Source organism: Patiria miniata, unplaced genomic scaffold (assembly GCF_015706575.1).
Source record: "Patiria miniata isolate m_02_andy unplaced genomic scaffold, ASM1570657v1 HiC_scaffold_8, whole genome shotgun sequence".
Classification (NCBI taxonomy): Eukaryota; Metazoa; Echinodermata; class Asteroidea; order Valvatida; family Asterinidae; genus Patiria; species Patiria miniata.
Genome location: NW_024037075.1, coordinates 2,760,007 through 2,780,091, shown reverse-complemented (window position 1 = coordinate 2,780,091; position 20,085 = coordinate 2,760,007). Strand labels below are relative to the sequence as shown.

Here is a 20,085-nt window from a genome sequence, read left to right as displayed (position 1 = left end):
CCTTGTCATATTTCTTTAGACAAATTTAGTTAAAAATCCATCATTAATCCCTTGTCATATTTCTCCAGGCAAATTCATTTAAAAATTCCAAAATTAACCCTTTTTCATATTTCTTCAGACAAATTTATTTAAAAATCCAAGGTTAATCCCTTGTCATATTTTTTTCGGACAATTTTATTAAAAAAATCCAAATATTACCCCTTGTCATTTTTTCAGACAAATTTTTTTAAAAATCCAAGGTTAACCCCTTGTCATTTTTTTCAGACAAATTTATTTAAAAAACCAAGGTTAATCCCTTGTCATATTTTTTCAGACAATTTTATTTAAAAATCCAAGGTTAATCCCTTGTCATATTTTTTTCAGACAATTTTATTTAAAAATCCAAGGTTAACCCCTTGTCATATTTTTTCAGCCAAATTTATTTCAAAAATCCAAGGTTAACCTCTTGTCATTTTTTTCAGACAAATTTATTTAAAAATCCAAGGTTAATCCCTTGTCATATTTTTTTCAGACAATTTTATTTAAAAATCCAAGGTTAACCCCTTGTCATTTTTTTCAGACAAATTTATTTTTAAAAAAACCTAGATTAATCCCTTGTCAAATTTCTTCAGACAAATTCATTTAAAAATCTAAGGTTAACCCCTTGTCATATTTTTCAGACAAATTTATTTTTAAAAAAACCTAGATTAATCCCTTGTCAATTTTTTTCAGACAAATTTATTTAAAAATCCAAGGTTAATCCCTTGTCATATTTCTTCAAATTTATTTTAAAATCTAAGGTTAATCCCTTGTCATATTTTTTCAGACAATTTTATTTAAAAATCTAAGGTTAACCCCTTGTCTTGTTTCTCCAGATAATTTTTTTTTTCAAAATCCAAGGTTAATCCCTTGTCATATTTTTTTCGGACAATTTTATTAAAAAAATCCAAATATTACCCCTTGTCATTTTTTCAGACAATTTTTTTTAAAAATCCAAGGATAACCCCTTGTCATTTTTTTCAGACAATCTTATTTAAAAATCCAAGGTTAATCCCTTGTCATATTTTTTTCAGACAATTTTATTTAAAAATCCAAGGTTAACCCCTTGTCATATTTTTTCAGCCAAATTTATTTCAAAAATCCAAGGTTAACCTCTTGTCATTTTTTTCAGACAAATTTATTTAAAAATCCAAGGTTAATCCCTTGTCATATTTTTTTCAGACAATTTTATTTAAAAATCCAAGGTTAACCCCTTGTCATTTTTTTCAGACAAATTTATTTTAAAAAAAACCTAGGTTAATCCCTTGTCAAATTTCTTCAGACAAATTAATTTAAAAATCAAAGGTTAACCCCTTGTCATTTTTTTCAGACAAATTTATTTTTAAAAAAACCTAGATTAATCCCTTGTCAAATTTCTTCAGACAAATTCATTTAAAAATCTAAGGTTAACCCCTTGTCATATTTTTCAGACAAATTTATTTAAAAATCCAAGGTTAACCCCTTGTCATATTTTTTCAGACAAATTTATTTAAAAATCCAAGGTTAATCCCTTGTCATATTTCTTCAAATTTATTTTAAAATCTAAGGTTAATCCCTTGTCATATTTTTTCAGACAATTTTATTTAAAAAACCAAGGTTAATCCCTTGTCATATTTCTTCAGACAAATTTATTTAAAAATCCAAGGTTAACCCCTTGTCATATTTGTCTAGACACATTTATTTAAAAATCCAAGGTTAATCCCTTGTCATATTTCTTTAGACACATTTATTTAAAAATCCAAGGTTAATCCCTTGTCATATTTTTTCAGACAATTTTATTTTAAAAAAAACCTAGGTTAATCCCTTGTCAAATTTCTTCAGACAAATTCATTTAAAAATCAAAGGTTAACCCCTTGTCATTTTTTTCAGACAAATTTATTTTTAAAAAAACCTAGATTAATCCCTTGTCAAATTTCTTCAGACAAATTCATTAAAAAATCTAAGGTTAACCCCTTGTCATATTTTTCAGACAAATTTATTTAAAAATCCAAGGTTAACCCCTTGTCATTTTTTTCAGACAATTTTATTTAAAAATCCAAGGTTAACCCCTTGTCATTTTTTTCAGACAAATTTATTTAAAATCCAAGGTTAATCCCTTGTCATATTTCTTCAAATTTATTTTAAAATCTAAGGTTAATCCCTTGTCATATTTTTTCAGACAATTTTATTTAAAAAACCAAGGTTAATCCCTTGTCATATTTCTTCAGACAAATTTATTTAAAAATCCAAGGTTAACCCCTTGTCATATTTCTTTAGACAATTTTATTTAAAAATCCAAGGTTAACCCCTTGTCATATTTGTCTAGACACATTTATTTAAAACTCCAAGGTTAATCCCTTGTCATATTTTTTCAGACAATTTTATTTAAAAATCCAAGGTTAATCCCTTGTCATTTTTTTTCAGACAAATTTATTTAAAAATCCAAGGTTAATCCCTTTGTCACGTTTTTCAGACAATTTTATTTAAAAATCCAAGGTTAACCCCTTGTCATTTTTTTCAGACAAATTTATTTAAAAATCCAAGGTTAACCCCTTGTCATTTTTTTCAGAATTTTTGTTTTTTAAAAACCTAGGTTAATCCCTTGTCAAATTTCTTCAGACAAATTCATTTAAAAATCTAAGGTTAACCCCTTGACATATTTTTTTCAGACAATTTTATTTAAAAATCCAATGTTAACCCCTTGTCATTTTTTTCCAGACAAATTTATTTAAAAATCCAAGGTTAACCCCTTGTCATATTTTTTTCAGACAAATTTATTTAAAAATCCAAGGTTAACCCCTTGTCATTTTTTCAGACAATTTTATTTAAAAATCCAAGGTTAACCCCTTGTCATTTTTTGCAGACAAATTCATTAAAAAATCCAAGGTTAATCCCTTGTCATATTTTTCAGACAAATTTATTTAAAAATCCAAGGTTAACCCCTTGTCATATTTTTTCAAAAAAAAATATTTTAAAAATCCAAGGTTAACCCCTTGTCATATTTCTCCAGACAAATGTATCTAAAAATCTAAGGTTAACCCCTTGTCATTTTTTTCAGACAAATTTATTTAAAAATCCAAGGTTAACCCCTTGTCATTTTTTTCAGAATTTTTGTTTTTTAAAAACCTAGGTTAATCCCTTGTCAAATTTCTTCAGACAAATTCATTTAAAAATCTAAGGTTAACCCCTTGTCATATTTTTTTCAGCCAATTTTATTTAAAAATCTAAGGTTAACCCCTTGTCATTTTTTTTTCAGACAATTTTATTTAAAAATCCAAGGTTATCCCCTTGTCATTTTTTTCAGACAAATTTATTTAAAAATGAAGGTTAACCCCTTGTCATATTTCTTCAGACAAATTTAGTTAAAAATCTAAGGTTAACCCCTTGTAATATTTCTACAGACAAAATTGTATTTAAAATATAAGATTAATCCTTTGTCATATTTTCTCAGTCAAATTCTCAAGAAACCTTTTCAGGCAAATATTAAAGCCTTAATCTACCCCTTGTGATAAAAAGTGTTATTTTTAACAATTTGCAATTGAACTCACTGGTAATATTGGTTTTGAGATTTATCAGAAAATTGAGTTGTCTCTTGTTAAAACAGGAATCTTGAGGTGTATATGTATTTGATATAAATTCCATATTTTCTTGTTTAAATGTTTAGATATTATTGTTTACCCCAACACATTGTGCATAAACAACAACAGTGTATTGTTAGCCTGTAAACCTGTCTTAAATTTTAGAGAAAGTTAAGTTACCGGTACTTTGTTTGATATGGTAAATCTGAAGTTTAAAATGAAATTGTAACATTACATTGTAATGCACTGTAAGTTTGTACACTGATGCATATTTTTACTGCTGATTTGTAACAAAATGCAGAAATAAATTTCATAATCATGGTATGGCAAGTTATACATGTTTGTTTTGTAAGTCTTAATTCCTGTGTGCTTGTCTTTTAATTTGTCTTTTAATTCCTTCCGAAATTTTAATTTTGATAAAATCAATTCCCAGCAAAGCTAAGTACATGTATTGAGATGATAAAAATGTTTAAGTATAAAGTATAAGTATAAACCGTCCAGCTAAATATTTTAAGTATAAAGTATAAGTATCAACCATTCAGCTAATAAATTCCCCAGTGATTTGATCAGCCCAAACCTAAGTCCCAATTTCCTACCCCAGACCCAAGGCCTCTACCCCTCAGCTTCCAACTCTCTCTGGAGACTAAGTCAGAACATCCTAAGGGTTTTAATTACCGGAATCCTTACTTTTTTAAGAAAAACCCGGTGGTGTAGTGGTAAGAGTGTAAGGCTACATACCCAAAGGTTCCCGGTTCAAGTCCCACCCATGCACAATTTTGTCAGAAAACTTAGTATATATTTTAAAAAAAGTCTAAAAGCTCCTCAGGACGGCCCAGGATCTGAACCGGGGACATCCCGGTTCGGATCCTGAGCGCGTCCTACTGAGCCAACTGCTTCTTGATAAATTTGTGTTCGGACCTTATATATAAACCTTAGGTTCACTGATTGCGAAATAATTATGAATATTCATGATATGAATATTCATCAAATGCAAATGAAATACAAATTGCTCATTTAAATAAAAAAATGCCAGTGTGCAAATTGTGTTCAGGGCTTATATATAAACCTTAGATTGGTGTATTTTGCAACATTACCCATAATACCTTCGTAAATTACCATGTCATGGATATTCATTACATGCAAATAAATAAAACCAAGGATGCCAGTATTCCCAGAATGCTTTTCGAAGCAAAATTTAATATTTCAAGATACAATTGTTTTATATACATGTACGGCCTGGAAAGTAACATTTAAAATAAATCCCAATTTTGTAATTTTAAAATTTATATAAACTGTAAGGGGTTAATTTTGCATTTTTTAATTAAATCGGGTCGAAATTAAGTTTTCTCCAAAAACCTCAAAATTGCCTGTGATAAACTTGAAGCTTATTCGCTGATACACACAATGATTCTAGCAATGAGAGACAATGCTTGTGCTGCAACTTACATGTAGATGAGTTTATTAAAACTTACAATCGGGCTATTTTGCCCCAAGATGCAACATTTTTAAATGACAATAGCTGAATGCTAATAGGATAATGCCAGTACAGTGTATTAAACATTTCGATGATGATAAAAAGCAGCTTTCATACATTTTTGCAATTTATTGTTTTATATTTTTTTATCGTTTGTTAATTTCATTGAATTTCCTCAACTGCTGCTTGCAAATACATATTAAAATTGCTATTATTGGAAAAGCACAAATTGGAGGTCATGGTTATAATAAGGCAAAGACATAAAATTGTCCCAGGTCCCTGTTGCCAGGTTTATGTGCCGCCCTCAACTTTAAAAAGGACAACGAAATTTGTTATTTAAGGACGTTTTAAGATTGATTGCCGCCTTGCACCCAAACTCTTATCTACTACATATTCATTCGCACTTGAAAATTTGATATCTCCAGACAGGGGATTGCTTGTTTGTTTATTTGTTTGTTTGTTTGTTTGTTTTTCTTTCAAATTTAACTCACAAATAGCTCGAGTTGACTGTGAACAGCGCCCTCTATTGACCAGATGTACTTTCCTGCCCCTCGAAGCTGGGGTACTTCTGAAGTACGTCCCGCCACGTTGTCTTGCCGTCGGACAAATCTTTGACGATTGTGGGCAACTCATCCACCTGAAAATCAATTTGATCCGGAAAATTAACTCATGAAAGATATGAGGTTTCGGCAAGAAATATTGTACAAATTCTGTTGAAATGACTCTTGCGAATCAGTATTTGTGGCATTTCGCTGTATATCAGAAAATGGCTGCAAAATTTTACCTTTTGCAAAAAATCAAAATTTTCAGCAAAAACAATCCCAGCGCGAAGTGGTTAATATACTATTGCAGGAAATATTTCTTTTTTTATTGTAATACTTGCACTAGTCTCGCTGAACATAACAATTTCAATCTTATGTTTTGGGACAAAGGGTACAACATTTATCCCAAACAGGATAATTATCTAGTCCGCAAAAAAAAAAAATCCCCAATATTGTACTCACTGGAGCACGAATTTGCTTCAAGGTATCCCGTTCCCGTAGCGTGGCTGTATGGGGCTCCTTGAGGGAGTCAAAGTCCACGGTTATCCCGAATGGGATAGCTATCTCATCGGTCCGGGCGTATCGCCTCCCGATGGAGCCTGAGCTACTGTCCACCTTGTGGGAGATGTTGGCCTCGGAAAGTGCTTTTGCTGTGGATTGGGGAAATATAAGGAAACGGTAAAGGCCATGTCAAACGTTAGACTAACCACTCTTAAATCAGCAAATCCTAAGCAACCCAGGAATTTCAACTGACTGTAATTTTGAATGCTATCAGCAAGAAGAGCGGAATATTCCATGTCGGTAATCCAGGTAAAAAGAAAAAAAAAAATCAAGAAGAAAAAAAAAAAAAAAAATGCTGCTTCAAATCTTAAAACCTCCCAAGAAATTAAAGAACTAAACAGGTTTGATACTTACATAGACTCTGGACCAGTGGCTCAAAGTCCTTGTTGCTACTGAGAGGCAGAACGGAGCATTTGTAAGGCGCAATGATGGCTGGCAAGGTGAAATACTGTGAACGATAACGTCAAGAAGCCAAGTCATTTATGGGTCAATAAATAAAGAGTATAACTCACTGACACTCAGGAATTAGAGTCACAACATGTCAAAGTCGACTTTTTGATTGCGACTTGTCATGCTTGTTCTTGACTTAAAGCTGCAGTCCATCATTTGCAGCCATCCGAAAAGTAACTGACGTAATTATTGTTGAAAAACATACTTGATTGAAAGATAGTAAGGGGACTAAACTCCCTGTGAAATTAATCTTTCTGGCAAGCTGTCATTTTGAAGAAATCAACGAAAGAAAGGCCTTTCCAACGGTGCGTCTTAAGACGCACCGTAGGAAAATTTTAATTAGTATTATATTTTTCCAACACACAGATAATCTTGCGACTTCAAAGGTTCAAAACTCTGATTCCAATTTGAACAAAATTAAATAAGGTCATTGTATTTTATTAAAATATTAAGACGTTTTTGATGTTTTTGTAAGTACATTTATAAATCAGCGTAAGCCACCAAATGAGGATTTTTCTAATAAATAAACCATCGCTTGATTAAATTAAATTGAACAAGATGGCATGCCACAACACCACCATTTTTACTGTTCACAGCAATATTCAAGCCCACTGTTTTCAAACGTACACAAATGATGCGTTTCAACGTATTTTTAAAAAAATCAACCATAATAATTTACCGTTCTCTGTTCGTCTCCTTCCCGGACTTTGAAGTTGTGTTCCAGGATAGCGTAGAGGATGCGACCCACACCAAATGAAGGCTCGATAACAGACGGTTGGATCTCTTCAACTGTTGGAGAACAGAAATTATTGCAGAAAGATTACCAAGACATTTGTGCACCCAATTCCAAAATTCAGAAACCAAGCTGTTGTTAATTTCACCTGGCATTTTCAATATGTTAATAATTTTGATTACGATAAAATCTTTAAAAGAATCAAAATAAGCAAAATTAGAGCCTGGAGGGGTGACCACTGCTTGAATCCTGCAAAATCCTCCAGCAATCAATATATTGAGGCAGGGCCAGTGACATCCTATAATAGTGCGGCGGATTTCAAGTATAATCTAGGCCTCAATTTATGCACGGCTGAGCATAAACAACACAAGGTCCGGCCTAAAACCCTGACACAGTCCATCCTCCCTAATCAGCCACACATTTTTGCCATATAGCCTCAATCCTGCAAAATCCTCCATTTTGCAAAGAGGATTTTGGAGGATTTGGGAAGGTTGGGGTTAATGGTCCAAAGTGGCCTCTCACATACCATGCAGTGTCTTCTGGTATCTCTTGATGGTCACCATGTCTGGCTTGAGACTGAAGGACTTCCCATCTACTTGAAACTCAGCTTCACTAAAAAAAAAAACCGAAGGAGAACAAATCAGATATTGATCAACTCCCAACACTTCACCCTTAACATCAGGGCATTCGTTCTTAGAACCTTCCCGATTCCTCCAAATCTTTTCACTGTAACTTTCATCGAGCCCCATGTAATGCAATAGCTGCTAGATTCTTCCAATTTGTTTTTCTAAGAATCTACCTTTTCTCTTTGAGATTCTTCTCGAGTTCAACGACCTGGTCCTCCGACAGCGAGGCCATGTGCTCCATGATCACCTTGGCGTCCTTCTTGAAGGCTTTACCCACAATGCCCTTCTGCGGGACAGCCTCGACCACGTCAATGATCTTGTGGGGTCAGGGGTCAAGGAAAAATGGCCACTGCTATTGCTGGCGTTTGGGCCAAATTCACTGGAGACAACCAGCAGATAAGGCCCATGTTTGTTAGTTGTAGAATAATCACATTACAAATTTCAAAGAATTGTGGTCACAAATATCGATAATGTCGGCATCTGTAGGAGCACATCAACAACCAAAAATAATGTAAGTCTTTTTAAAATATGGTTAAGTGAATCCAATATAATGATTAAATATTTTTACCTTAAATTTTTACAATAAAACATACAGTTGAAAATCTGAAAGAGAAAAAATAAATATAATATGGGTAAGAGCATGGGCAGTTATCTTTAAACAAATATAATCTACAATTTGGTCCACAGAATTTGTACACATAAAAAAAAATTTACCCGAAATATATGTAAACACAATTTTGGAGATAGCAAAAGTATAGCAAAGCAAAATACAATAGCAAAAGGTATCATGCAACACATAACACCAAACCGAACAAGTAAAATGCATAAAAACTAACCACAAAATGTATAAAAAAACAATGTATAATGCAACACGGAACAACAAGCCATTAGAAACAAGAAAAAGGCAAAAACGTGGTAACAAAAATCAACAACCGGCCAAAAAAGGCAACAAAATTACCCAAAAAAAATATATAGCGAGAGACAGAAACACTGTGTGAACAAAACAAGTAATACACAAGGGAAGAAAACAAAACTAAAAAGCAAGTAAACATGTCAGAAGCAAACAATTAAAACTAATACACTTTAAGAAAACCAAATCAAAAGCCTTAAAAAACACAACAATTATTTATATAAAACCACCTACTTCTTGAGAGCCCTAAAAGTAGAATACGTACAATGCAACAGGGGATGGAAAAATGGCTACAATAGAAAATAGGTGATGGTATTAAACGCTACAGAAAAATGTATTTTTGTGGAAGGATATCGGTTCTGGGAGTTTCTTCTCAGCAACTAGCGGCACTTTGGTGGCCTTGGTATGACAGCTAAGATCGTAGCATGACCTATCAGCACACCCAACGCACTCTACCCAACCCTGCAAGATAATGTAGACGGGAGATTTGCAGTAACACAATAAACAGATCGCTGCTTTTCAAGGAGTTTAAACGGCAAAGAATTGTTGGGAAAACATTCTCCCGTGCAAGGAATTCGAACAGACAGTTAAATTTTAACGTTTCAAGTCTCGTTTCATATTTGGTTCGGACATGTGAATGTATACCATAGTGATGCACATTGAAAAACCCACAGAAATAAACTACAAGAACAGTTTTATTGGCAAACAAGTTTCGAAGCCCCGAGTTCTGACGTACCAATCTTAAAGTTTTGCTGTATGAATTTTGGAATTAATCCCTGGCAGGGGACAATGGTGCTTGTGTTCTTGAGGAAGGTACTTTATCATGACCTGCCCCTTTCCACCGGTAGTAAAAAAAAATTAAACATGTTCAGGCAATGAGAAAGCACATTCTTACATCAAGAACCAATTAATTTGTACTCTTATACAAGTAGTCATACACTACTCTCACAAGTATTTTAATACTTGCTTTCTTGCAAGGAGTGGTAAAATGGTCGACATACAGGATTTGTGATACAAGGGTCGGGGTTCTAATCCAGTTGTTGTCCATGTGTTGTGTCCCTGGGCAAGCTGCTTAACCTGAACTCCCTTGATGAGTGAAAAATAATATGAAAAATTTGAGGATTTGGGACTGTTAAGGTTACTTAAAACCACAACTTGCCTCTCTGAACCCAGGAGGAAAATGGGTAACAACATGAACCCGTGATGAACCATATTTAAGACTAAGTTTGTAGCTTCTTACGTATGACGTCTTGCATTCAGCATCCCAGCAGTCCTTGGCGTAGTGAGCCATCTCGTTGTCAAGGTGCTGACGGAATCGGAGCTTGTCTGGGTCCACGCCAACCTTGATCATGAACAGGTAGATGCGGGCCATGAAGTAGCCCAGCACCCTATTTGCAATGATGCCCTGGAACGAAAAGTCACATAAAATACTGGTCTCTTTATTCTATTACCTGTTTGCCTTAGGCCCCGTGGATTAATTCCGATTTGCGTGCGCCCCCGTGCGCACGCGTGCGCACGCGTGCTCATGCGTGCTACCCCGTGCTGCACGGGTCTGCCCGCAATTGCGTGCCGTTGCGTGCCGTTGCGTGCCGTTGCGGGCAACTGCGTGCCATTGCGTGCTTATGCGGGCTATTGAGCACAGGCAAGGGTTGCTACACTAATCCCTAGATTAACGCTGACAAAAGAAATTGGGTAGCTGGCCAAGGCGGCACCAGACAAAGAGGTTGTGATAAATAATGAAAGGTTTGCGATGAAAGGGCTGGAGTTCCAATGACATAAAAGACGTTGGTGCCTGGCAGTGCCACAATGCATGGTGTCTGGATTACTCTTTTATGATACGTGACATTACATGTACATGTACTACACTTTACGTACGTAAGGCTAGGCTATTTTCATAGCTTTTTTTTGCGTCGTTTGATTGAGCTCCGGACATATTATATTTCTTTTTATTTTTCGTTGAGAGCTTCGGTTTTAATTGAAAGACACCGAACGTTCTTACTGTAAATATGAAAGACTGCTTTATTTATGTCATTATTCTTAATTTATATTAATCGGCATTTTTAAGAAAGTTCCACTCCATTATTCAAGTTAAACACCAATTATTGAAAGAGAAAGAATACACATCATCAAGTTCATTTTCATCATTCAACTTTATAGTCCTCCGATCAAAAGTCATGATAAGCACTGCTGTACATCAATCATAGGCCTGCACGTACGAATCGTCATGATATGTTGATAAAGTAATAGGCCTCATAATTGGGGCCGCGCCCATTGAGAGTCAAGTTGATTTTTTTGTTGCAATGGCGATGGGTATTTTATTTGCTGTAGGCCCATGCATGCACAATTGAAGTTGAATGTTTTGTTCGTTTCATTGTAACTGTTGTATCCATTTTCTCATTGACATAAAAAAAAATGTTATGTGCTCTCAAATTTTCAATTTTGAATTACACCGACCCCAAGTAAAATTTGCACTGACGACATTCCGGTACCCTGGCCGCGCGGATGCCAAATTTCAAAAGTAAATACATGTATCAGGTGTGTTTATGTTTATGAAGTTGATACTCCAATCAATCAAAGACTGTGACTCACATTTACATAATTAACAAGCAAACCGCGTAAAGATCGTGAGACTGTCATGGAGACATGATTCGTCGTCGGCCCCCAAAAAGTATTATTCACGTTCCCAGTGCCGGCCCGGCAAAATCAAGAGTATGTGTCCACGCATTATCCCTGTTAATAAAAACCACTACCGCGTGTCAGACAACGTCTGGCAATGGCCGATCCCGCTCCACACAACACGGAACATGCGTGCACGCGTTATTACTGTTAAATACCGCCAGCCAGACTACATGTAAGTCTGACACCACTTCCATCAGCGTACAATACCATGCGGTTGTAGACCAGTCTGGCTGCGTCTCGCCGTTTACAAAATTCTCTCATTTCGCTTCTGTACCCCGACCTTTAAAATTTCTTTGCGGCAAGGTGCGGCAAGCTTTTAATAATTTCTTTTGATACCACTGTTTCAATAAAAGTCTGCACTTAGTTCTGGGTACGAGTGTACCAGTCCGTGCCATTTTTATTTATAAAGTTATGATAAAGACAGTTCGATTTTTCAAGTAGATTTTAATTCTACACGGTGTTTTAAATGAAAGTACCGGCTCACGCGGTAATGTTTGGGGCATTTCCTGTCCTTTCCTGGGCACTTTTATCATTTCGTTAAAATTTCCTGTCTTTTTGGAACGCGTGTAATTATTGGTACCACCAGAGTAGCTGAGTCATGCTTGGCCCTGCCAAGTGTTTACAATTAACTAATGAGCGGATTAAGGGACACAATGGCTAAAGTCCAAGACGATGTCTATTGTGCATTTCTGCGGTTTGTTTGTAATGTTGTACCGCCTGGCACTGAGCCCGTTTGCGTGCCACTGCGTGCAAGTCCGTGCCAATGCGTGCCGATGCGTGCCGATGCGGGCCAGTGGGTTCAAAATCTCCTTTGTTCGAGCTTGCCTGCGTGCGCACGCGTGCGCACGGGGGCGCACGGGGGCGCACGCAAATCAGAATTAATCCACGGGGCCTTAGCATTCTCCTTGCGAACGTCTGATACATTAGTACATGCTCATTAAACCCTTATTTAAAGGTAGAGTGAATCATTTACAGCTTTCCAAAAAGTAGCTGACCCAATTATTGTTAAAAAACGTACTTGGTTTAAAGATAGTAATGACACTAAACTCCCTGTGAAATTATTTCTTCTGGCTTGCTGTCATTTTGAAGAAAACAACAAAAGAAGGCTATTTCCAACGACGAGTCAAGTGACGCATTTTTGGAATTTTCCGTTTGTAGTTGGTTTGTAATTGGGCGAATCCGTGAATGTTGCCCAGCTGCAATTATTCGTTGGTTCAGTGCGTGACATCGGGTAGCTGCAATCGGCTAAACGAGAACGTGTTCCAGATGCTAATTTTGAGTGCAATACTCGGCAATGTTTTAATTGAAATCCAGATCCTAGAATACTGTTTTCTTGGAATACACAGCATTCACAGAGCTAAAACTTCATCAGCACCCGTCTTTATTAGATTCTGAGCACTTTTGCTGCTTCAAACGAAACAAATGCACAAATGATCTAAACCAACTTTAGAAACAGTGATTAATCTTGGTAAGCAACGACACCAAATGATGCACTGTTTTGATTCCGCGTAATTAGTATAATTTTTTTCACTTCTCACAGACAACACAAACAACGTCATTTACTCAAAAGTATTCTTGCAAAAAAGATCATGCTTCTGACTAGCACCCCTTGAACAAGGACATTGACAAATTGGGGAACCGCCAACATAGGGCCGGATAGCTCAGTTGGTAGAGCACTGGACTGGCAATCCGGAGGTCGCAGGTTCAAACTCCGCTCCAGTCAACTTCTTTCTTCAGTTTTGAAAACAAAAATTCGAATTAGACAACGTCACACATGCACTGCTTTATTTTCTTCAAACGAAATCGATTACCAGAAACGTCCACACTATGGAATCAAAATAGCGTGAAACGTAATCTTGGATACCTCAGAATATAACAAGGAAAAACAGTTGAGAAAGTGGTGATGGAAATTACAGTTGCATGAGGAAGGGGGTTAAAAAAAAAGACTTTTGAAAAAAAAATTAGGAGTTTGTCACCTGTTCAACGGCTTGACCGATGGACATCTGGGAGGCTGACTTGCCGGCCATCTGATCACAGGCAGAGAAGATCTTGACCTTGAGATCAGCTACCGAGGGAAACTTGGGATGGTCCTTATGGGATGGGTCGATGAAATGCTCAATCTCGCACATAGTAAACTCCCTGTAAATTTGGAAGAAAAAAAATTTCAAATGCGAAACACATTCCTTCAACAAATCCGTCCCCGTGCAGTGCCAGCTTTTACTGCCGTCAGTATGACGCAGACTTTTTTGTGCACTAAGTGCATAAAATTTCGTCAAATTTCAGACAGGTGCTGGTAATTTTGACATCTTTTCCACGAAAGGTAAGTGTTCTTTCTGCAAAACGAAAACAAATCACATAGGGATGTGTGTGAATTGTTTTCGTTTTGCTGAAAGGACGCACGCCTTTTTTTGTGATCCGTGGATAGAACTTTAAAACGGTGGCCGTGATCAAAATTCAGTAACTTGGAAAGTACACGAGTGATTTGAATGATTCTTGTACTAAAAGAAAGCTTATGAATTGGGCTTTTATATCCTAGATTCTGAAAGTCGTCGTCATCTGGCAATCTTGCTGTTGGTGACTGGTACTGTGCAGAACTTTAAAAAAAAAAAAAAAAAAGTCCCGACATTTGGGTTTCGGTTTTTTTTACTCACTCTGAACACAACCCCCGAACTTCAACAGAGTTATCAACAAGCAGTCAGGCAAGACTAATATATTGCAAACTTAAGAACAGAAATTTGTGATCAGATCAGTCAAAGCTCCACCTGTGGCTGGATCTCGATGGAATTCCCCCTTGTTTAGATTTTAAACAACACAACACACTCACCGTACTCTGATGAGGCCAGACCTGGGAGAGATCTCATTCCTGAAGGCGTTGCCGATCTGGGCCCCGGCAAACGGCAGCCTACCCTGATTGAACTCTAGAAGACGCTTGAAGTTGACAAATATACCCTGGGCTGTTTCGGGCCGAAGGTAGCTACATGTTTGGCAAACAACAAACAATTTTTTTTTAGTGGATGCGACTTTTGTCTTTGAAAGGGCAAAGCAAGCCAATAAAAATAATGAGAAAAGGGGATGTGTTCAATTTTTACCTGATCCCATGAATTGACCGTCAATTTCTCATTTGTAGTTCCAACGTTATGTAACGTCGATTACAGAGCTTTTAAAAACTCAGTGAATTAACCTGAAAATGTATTTTTTTTCTTCAAATCTTATACATCCATCATCTAGTAATGGTCCAGGAGATTACAGACTAGGAGTTTTGGATCATTTCTCTGAATCATTCATTAGATATCATGGTTTAGTGGCTTTATAGTGTTCAAGCTTGACTGTTCAGTTAAAGGTGTAAAAACGAAAACTAACTTTTCCTAAACTTGTCAGAAAATGCAAATTTTTCCCAATGATAATTTTCTGACACAAACTGGACCAGTAACACGTCAATTTAGACACAGAAAGTTGAACAAGCAAACTTCGTTCCTTAACCCTAACAGAACTCAACCCATCAAACCCCAACGACATGTTTTGTTGGAATCTGTCAGGATGGGTACAGTACCCCTTAAACTGACAGTCTTTTACATTGGGTCGGCACACCTCCAGAATCAAAGTCAGAAATATGTGTGTGCAGTATCCTCCCATATGGTGTTGGAATTTGCCAGGATGGGTATGGTTCCTAGTAAATCATGCTAGGGAGTTCAGGTTAAGCCAACTCACCCTGGCATGTTTCCAGTGGGCCCGATGGAGGTGCCAAACATGAGGTTGAAGTCCATGGGTTCGCTCAGGCTGTTGTTGGTCAGGGGCGACTTCAGCTCGTACTTCTTGAAGAACACTCCCAGCTCCTCTTTAGTGTAGTTGTCCAGCCGCGCCAGGACTGTGGTGCACTCGTCGCGCTGCTGGGAAGTCGTCTTCTTGTCTTGTAGGAGTTTCTCAAGATGTGCTGTTAGGGGAAAAAATTCAAAGTGCAAACTGCGAATATACTCTCAGGTGAATCAGCTTTCTTTAATTTTCCTTTTTGTGGCAAGCTTTTATGGTTGGAAATTGCGAACCCCACTCTGACACAAGTACCCCCTCAACGGTAAAGAAGGGACAGTTGGGGGAGACCACTTTTCAGGGTATCGTAAAATCTTTTGTCTTTCACTCTAATACTGTTCAGAATGGGGGCAAGGACTCAGTTCGCCTCAGCAGAGAGAAAGTGTGGATGAATCGTCTTCGAACTATTCAACCACATGGTCTCAACATCCAACTTAGAAATGATTAATCTTTTTCTTCCTCCATTGTCTTCTGTTACAGATAATCCACCTGGTCTTCATTGTTTGTGTTTACCCATCTTCCCCCATCTTTCATCGCTTTCCACCTCCATACTGCTTTGTTCTCTCATCCACCCTCCCCTGCATCTTTCCACACCTTTCACACCTGATCCTCCTTTTGTGTTTCTTCTTTCATCCCTGCATGTTTGTGTGCACCCCCTTGTTTATGTATGTGCCTCTGTCATTTCTGTTTTAGCCTCTGAAGAAGAACTTGCTAAGTTCGCAACGTCAGGCCACATTAATTTTTAGATTTATATATTTCAGGTCCATCCAGTCAGTAAGCAGTTTGCAGCAGTCTTACTTTTTTTCACTGTTCAGAATGCTGAGACATTCATAGATGATAGCTTGAAATAGTAATGACCATAGGTACAAAATGCTTTGTCCAATTGAATTAAAACTTTGCGTATCTACTATGAATGAAAGTCTCCACAATATTTCGTAAAACTCGGTCAGTGCATTTCCAAGATCAAAAGGACAGAATCCCCTAACCGCCCAGTTACAGAAAGGCCAAAATTCTCAGGTTTTTTTAAGCTTCAAAGTTTAAAAGAATGTTAAAAATCTGCTCACTGACCTTTGAGTAGATGGTCTGCCCTGAAGCATTCTCCTGTCTTCAGATCCTTGACCATGTAGTCTGCAAAGCGCTCCAAATGGCCAGATGCCCTGGAATTGACAGGCCACATAAACATATTTCACAGGGAGCAGAAGGGTTTGTATCACCCAAATCAAATGATATGCTACAAATCTGGAATAAATTTGGGAAAGATTTCCATATAAGAAGTTCACTCAACACCCTGTGTACAAACCCTATGAGAGTGTTTTCTAAGAAAATGCTTGTATTTTCTCACTGCTCAAATTGACTTTGATGACATGAAATTGCTATCTGGGGGCTTGTTAGTCAATACAGAGGAAATTAGTGAACTTCTTATATGGAAATCTTGCCTAAATTTGCCCTAAATTCTGATATAAAAATACCAATTTTTTGATGTAAAAAAAAAAATTTCAAGCAGTATGTTCTAATTCTTATCTCTTATGCGTAGGACACATACGGTCAACTGCAATAAGCCATTTGCGAGTGACCGATACCCTTTAGGATATAAATTTGAAAAATGTCTGGTACGCTGACTTGCTCAGAATGCTTGACACATTTTAACTTTAAATTCTCCAGACCTAAGACACTGTTGCTAACCACGTTTCGGGGCAAGCTCTTGTATATAGTTTAATAAGTAAGAGACGCTCAGCATCAATGACATTGTTCACAATGGGTGAGAATGGCACAAAGACACCAGACCATGCCGGAGCTGGGGGTTGCTAGCATAAGGCTTGCCCCGAATCGCATGATGTAGTAACAGTCTCTTTGGTCGGGAGAACGCAAAGTTAGAACACGCAAAGCATTCGATTAAGTAAGCCTGCGAGATTAATAAAAACTTAACTCGCAAATGGCTTATTCTTGTGAACAAAGGGGGACGAGACAGCTTCAAGAAATAAAGTTATAAAGAGCGTTATGTTTTGTTTTGACTAACTTGAAGACAGACTCGGGCGTGAGCATGCTGCAATCCACCTCCAGCATGCCTTCCTCAATGATGAAATGGTTCCTCCATAGGTTGATGAAGTTGGCTTTCAGCGCACAGCCGACGGGACCAAAATCATACAGACCGCTCACCCCTACCAAAGCAATTGGATAATATACAGATTGCAAATTATGTAACAGCCTAGCTGGACTGATGCACACCCAGCTCAGGGGTGTGATGGATGCAAAAGGCAGGGAGGAAGGTAGTCCGAAAATTTGGGACTCTCAATACTGTGTATGAGAGTCCCAAAACTTAAGGTATCCATATCGTGCAAAAGTTTGTGCTGCATAACAAAACCAGTGTGAATCAAATTTGCAAGCTTCTTACTCACTACAGTTTCTTCAATAATCCCCGAAACTTTTGCCTAGCAAAGTTGCTGTTGTGAGCATTGCATCACCAAAAATTCAGCTTTTAATTCTAATTTTGCAGAGAGATATCGAAATCCAAACGTGAGACATCACGTTGATGTGTACTGCAATGCATTGTGCAAAAAGACTCCTCAGCTATAACATTTTCATCGTGTAGATAAAACAGCGCCCTCTTGTTGATCTGAGTGAATGCAAAATGTTTCATTTTTTAACAGAGGGCGCTATGTTCATTTGGCCATCGATTAAAAAACAGGTAAGCTGCAAGGCTCTTCCTGCACCTACCCAGAATACCTTGGGAATCAGACATACATTTCTAGAGCATGGAGAATGACGTGGATGGTTTTTGAACAGCCAAAAACTTGCCTTAAAATTGGATTTAAGGTCTCAAATTTCGCAGGTGACATGCTTGCAACTATAGCATTTTGATGTATGTGTTGTGTGGGCATTAATTAGGAAAAATGGTGAGTAAAAAAACGTCAGTTGTAATTTTGCACGTTTTTATGCACTCACGGTCCCAGTCTGGGAGGAAGGTATTGCTGAGGGGCCATTTTCAATCCAATATGGAGACATGGCCCCTATTCCCAACCCCATCTTTTAATCACATCATTCTTACCAATAAATATCACTAGTATTAATAACATTTTTACTTGAATTTTACCTCCATATATGGCAAATGACTGGTCGTAGAAGAATCGCCTCTTAAGCGCGTCTTCCATCTTGAGACGGTCAAAGTCATCCTTGGGGGCTAGGGCAAGCTCCTGATATCAACCAACAGGAAAAAAGTTTGACAGAGATCTTTTTTCAAGATTAATTCTGTTGAATGCAAGGCCGTGCATTACAAACTTTAAAAACTTCAAAGAGTTTCACTTTTTTTTTCATTTATACCTTGTCCTCCAGAGCCTTCTTGCGTGCTTTCAGCTCAACTACCGCCTTCTTGACATCATTTACGTCCGCCTTTTCCTCCTTTAACTTCCGTACTAAATCACCCTGGAAAAAAAAGAAAAAACAAAAAAAAATCAAAAATTCTTGGAGCTCTCTGCAGCGAGGCCTCTTGTGTGCGCTCTTCACCCGCGGCCGCGTAGTGCCTGTCATTCCAAAATCTTTGTTGCTCTGTGAAGTACCCGAATGCAAATACGCAGCCGCGGATGAAGAGAAATGTTCCCCCCCCCCCCCCAAACTAAGCCTAAATGTGAAAATCAAAATTTGACAAAGTTCGACATGTTTTTGTACATGGTGGAAGTGTGGTCTTTATTTACGGAGGTAGTCCAGTAAATTGGCCACATTTATGGGGCTGGGGGGGGGGGGGGGGGGCTTAATGCTAAACTACTTCTTATGCGTCACCTGTTCCTTCACTGCCGCTCGCAACGGCGCCAGAACCTCGTCACAGTCCCCCATGTCGTGGTCAAAAACGCTGCTTTCTTGCCAAGCCTTCCACGCCTTTTTACCTTGAAATGCTTTCCTAGAGCCCCAGGAACCGGCGAGACTTTTCACACTCAAATTTAGCTGCCGCTGCGGAGTTCTAGCGAGAAAAAGCTGACGTAAACATACGGCAACTGTGACAGACCGCAATGCCATGCCACATGGATAATGTGACCTTCCGGCAATCTCGTTGGTGCCACGTACTTTGCGTGCATTGCTCATCTAACGTGTTTGCTGTGCACCAGCGGGAATGGGTCAAGGTTTAAAGTTCATCGATGGACATTTAAACTTTAAAGGAGCACTCCATGCCCATTAAGGTTTACATTTTTGTATTCGACAAAGCATTATCTTTTATTCATTTCTAAATTCATGTAAAAAAAAACACAATGTAATCATCCTGATATCAGGTATCAATTGCCAACAATGGTTGGCTGATCATCGTTGGAAAAAAACTTGCTTTCTTCAAATACTGGCCCCAATTTAGTTAGTCCACATTTTGTTTGCAATTGGTTACACATCTGTGAATGGGTACAAGCCAGCTAGACTGGTTCCCTGATCTCACAATTCCCTGACGTGTATAATTGCTCCGTTCCAGGGAACCAGACAAGAACATGATTTCTGTGGGTTTTTTTAAAGCATCTATAAAACACAAAACTTTAAACAGGTCAGTGTAACAACATTTGCTAAAAACTAACCCCCAAATCCATCCATTTCTGAAAATTTCAAGCAAAAGCAGATGTTGTATATTCCCTCTAAAAAGGGAAAATGCCAAATAAAAAATTTGCAAGAGAGATTTGAAGAAAGATGAAGTTAATACAATAAGAGTAAACACTAAAGGTGTTTAACTAAATGAATCTAAAGGAATTTAGGAAAGAACAA

At 37.4% G+C, this 20,085-nt stretch overlaps 1 protein-coding gene and 1 non-coding gene across 2 annotated transcripts; one reads left to right on the top strand and one right to left on the bottom strand.

Annotated features, from left to right (window-relative positions):
* Nucleotides 1-5,109: 5,109 nt before the first annotated feature.
* LOC119719397 (glycine--tRNA ligase-like) lies at nt 5,110-19,403 on the bottom strand. Its single transcript, XM_038188837.1, has 16 exons — nt 19,129-19,403; nt 18,673-18,774; nt 18,446-18,545; nt 17,372-17,513; nt 16,423-16,511; nt 15,259-15,481; nt 14,375-14,524; nt 13,527-13,689; nt 10,112-10,276; nt 9,226-9,333; nt 8,135-8,280; nt 7,862-7,947; nt 7,282-7,391; nt 6,507-6,600; nt 6,054-6,241; nt 5,110-5,686 (listed from the first exon to the last, which is right to left on the bottom strand). The coding sequence occupies exons 1-16, from the start codon at nt 19,360-19,362 to the stop codon at nt 5,573-5,575; spliced, it is 2,214 nt and encodes a 737-aa protein (XP_038044765.1). The 5' UTR covers nt 19,363-19,403; the 3' UTR covers nt 5,110-5,572.
* On the top strand, nt 13,201-13,273 carry Trnaa-ggc. Its single transcript has one exon. It is a non-coding gene; the product is annotated as a tRNA-Ala (tRNA).
* Nucleotides 19,404-20,085: the final 682 nt, after the last annotated feature.

Bases quoted from the DNA above. Each gene is read 5' to 3' on its own strand.
- LOC119719397 (XM_038188837.1), bottom strand. From the start codon at position 19,362: ATGGCATTGCGGTCTGTCACAGTTGCCGTATGTTTACGTCAGCTTTTT. The intron at 16,512-17,371 runs GTTAGTCAAAAC...TGTCAATTCCAG, and splicing joins ACGCCCGAGTCTGTCTTCAA to GGCATCTGGCCATTTGGAGC. The intron at 15,482-16,422 runs GTCAGTGAGCAG...TTCCCCTAACAG, and splicing joins GGCAGACCATCTACTCAAAG to CACATCTTGAGAAACTCCTA.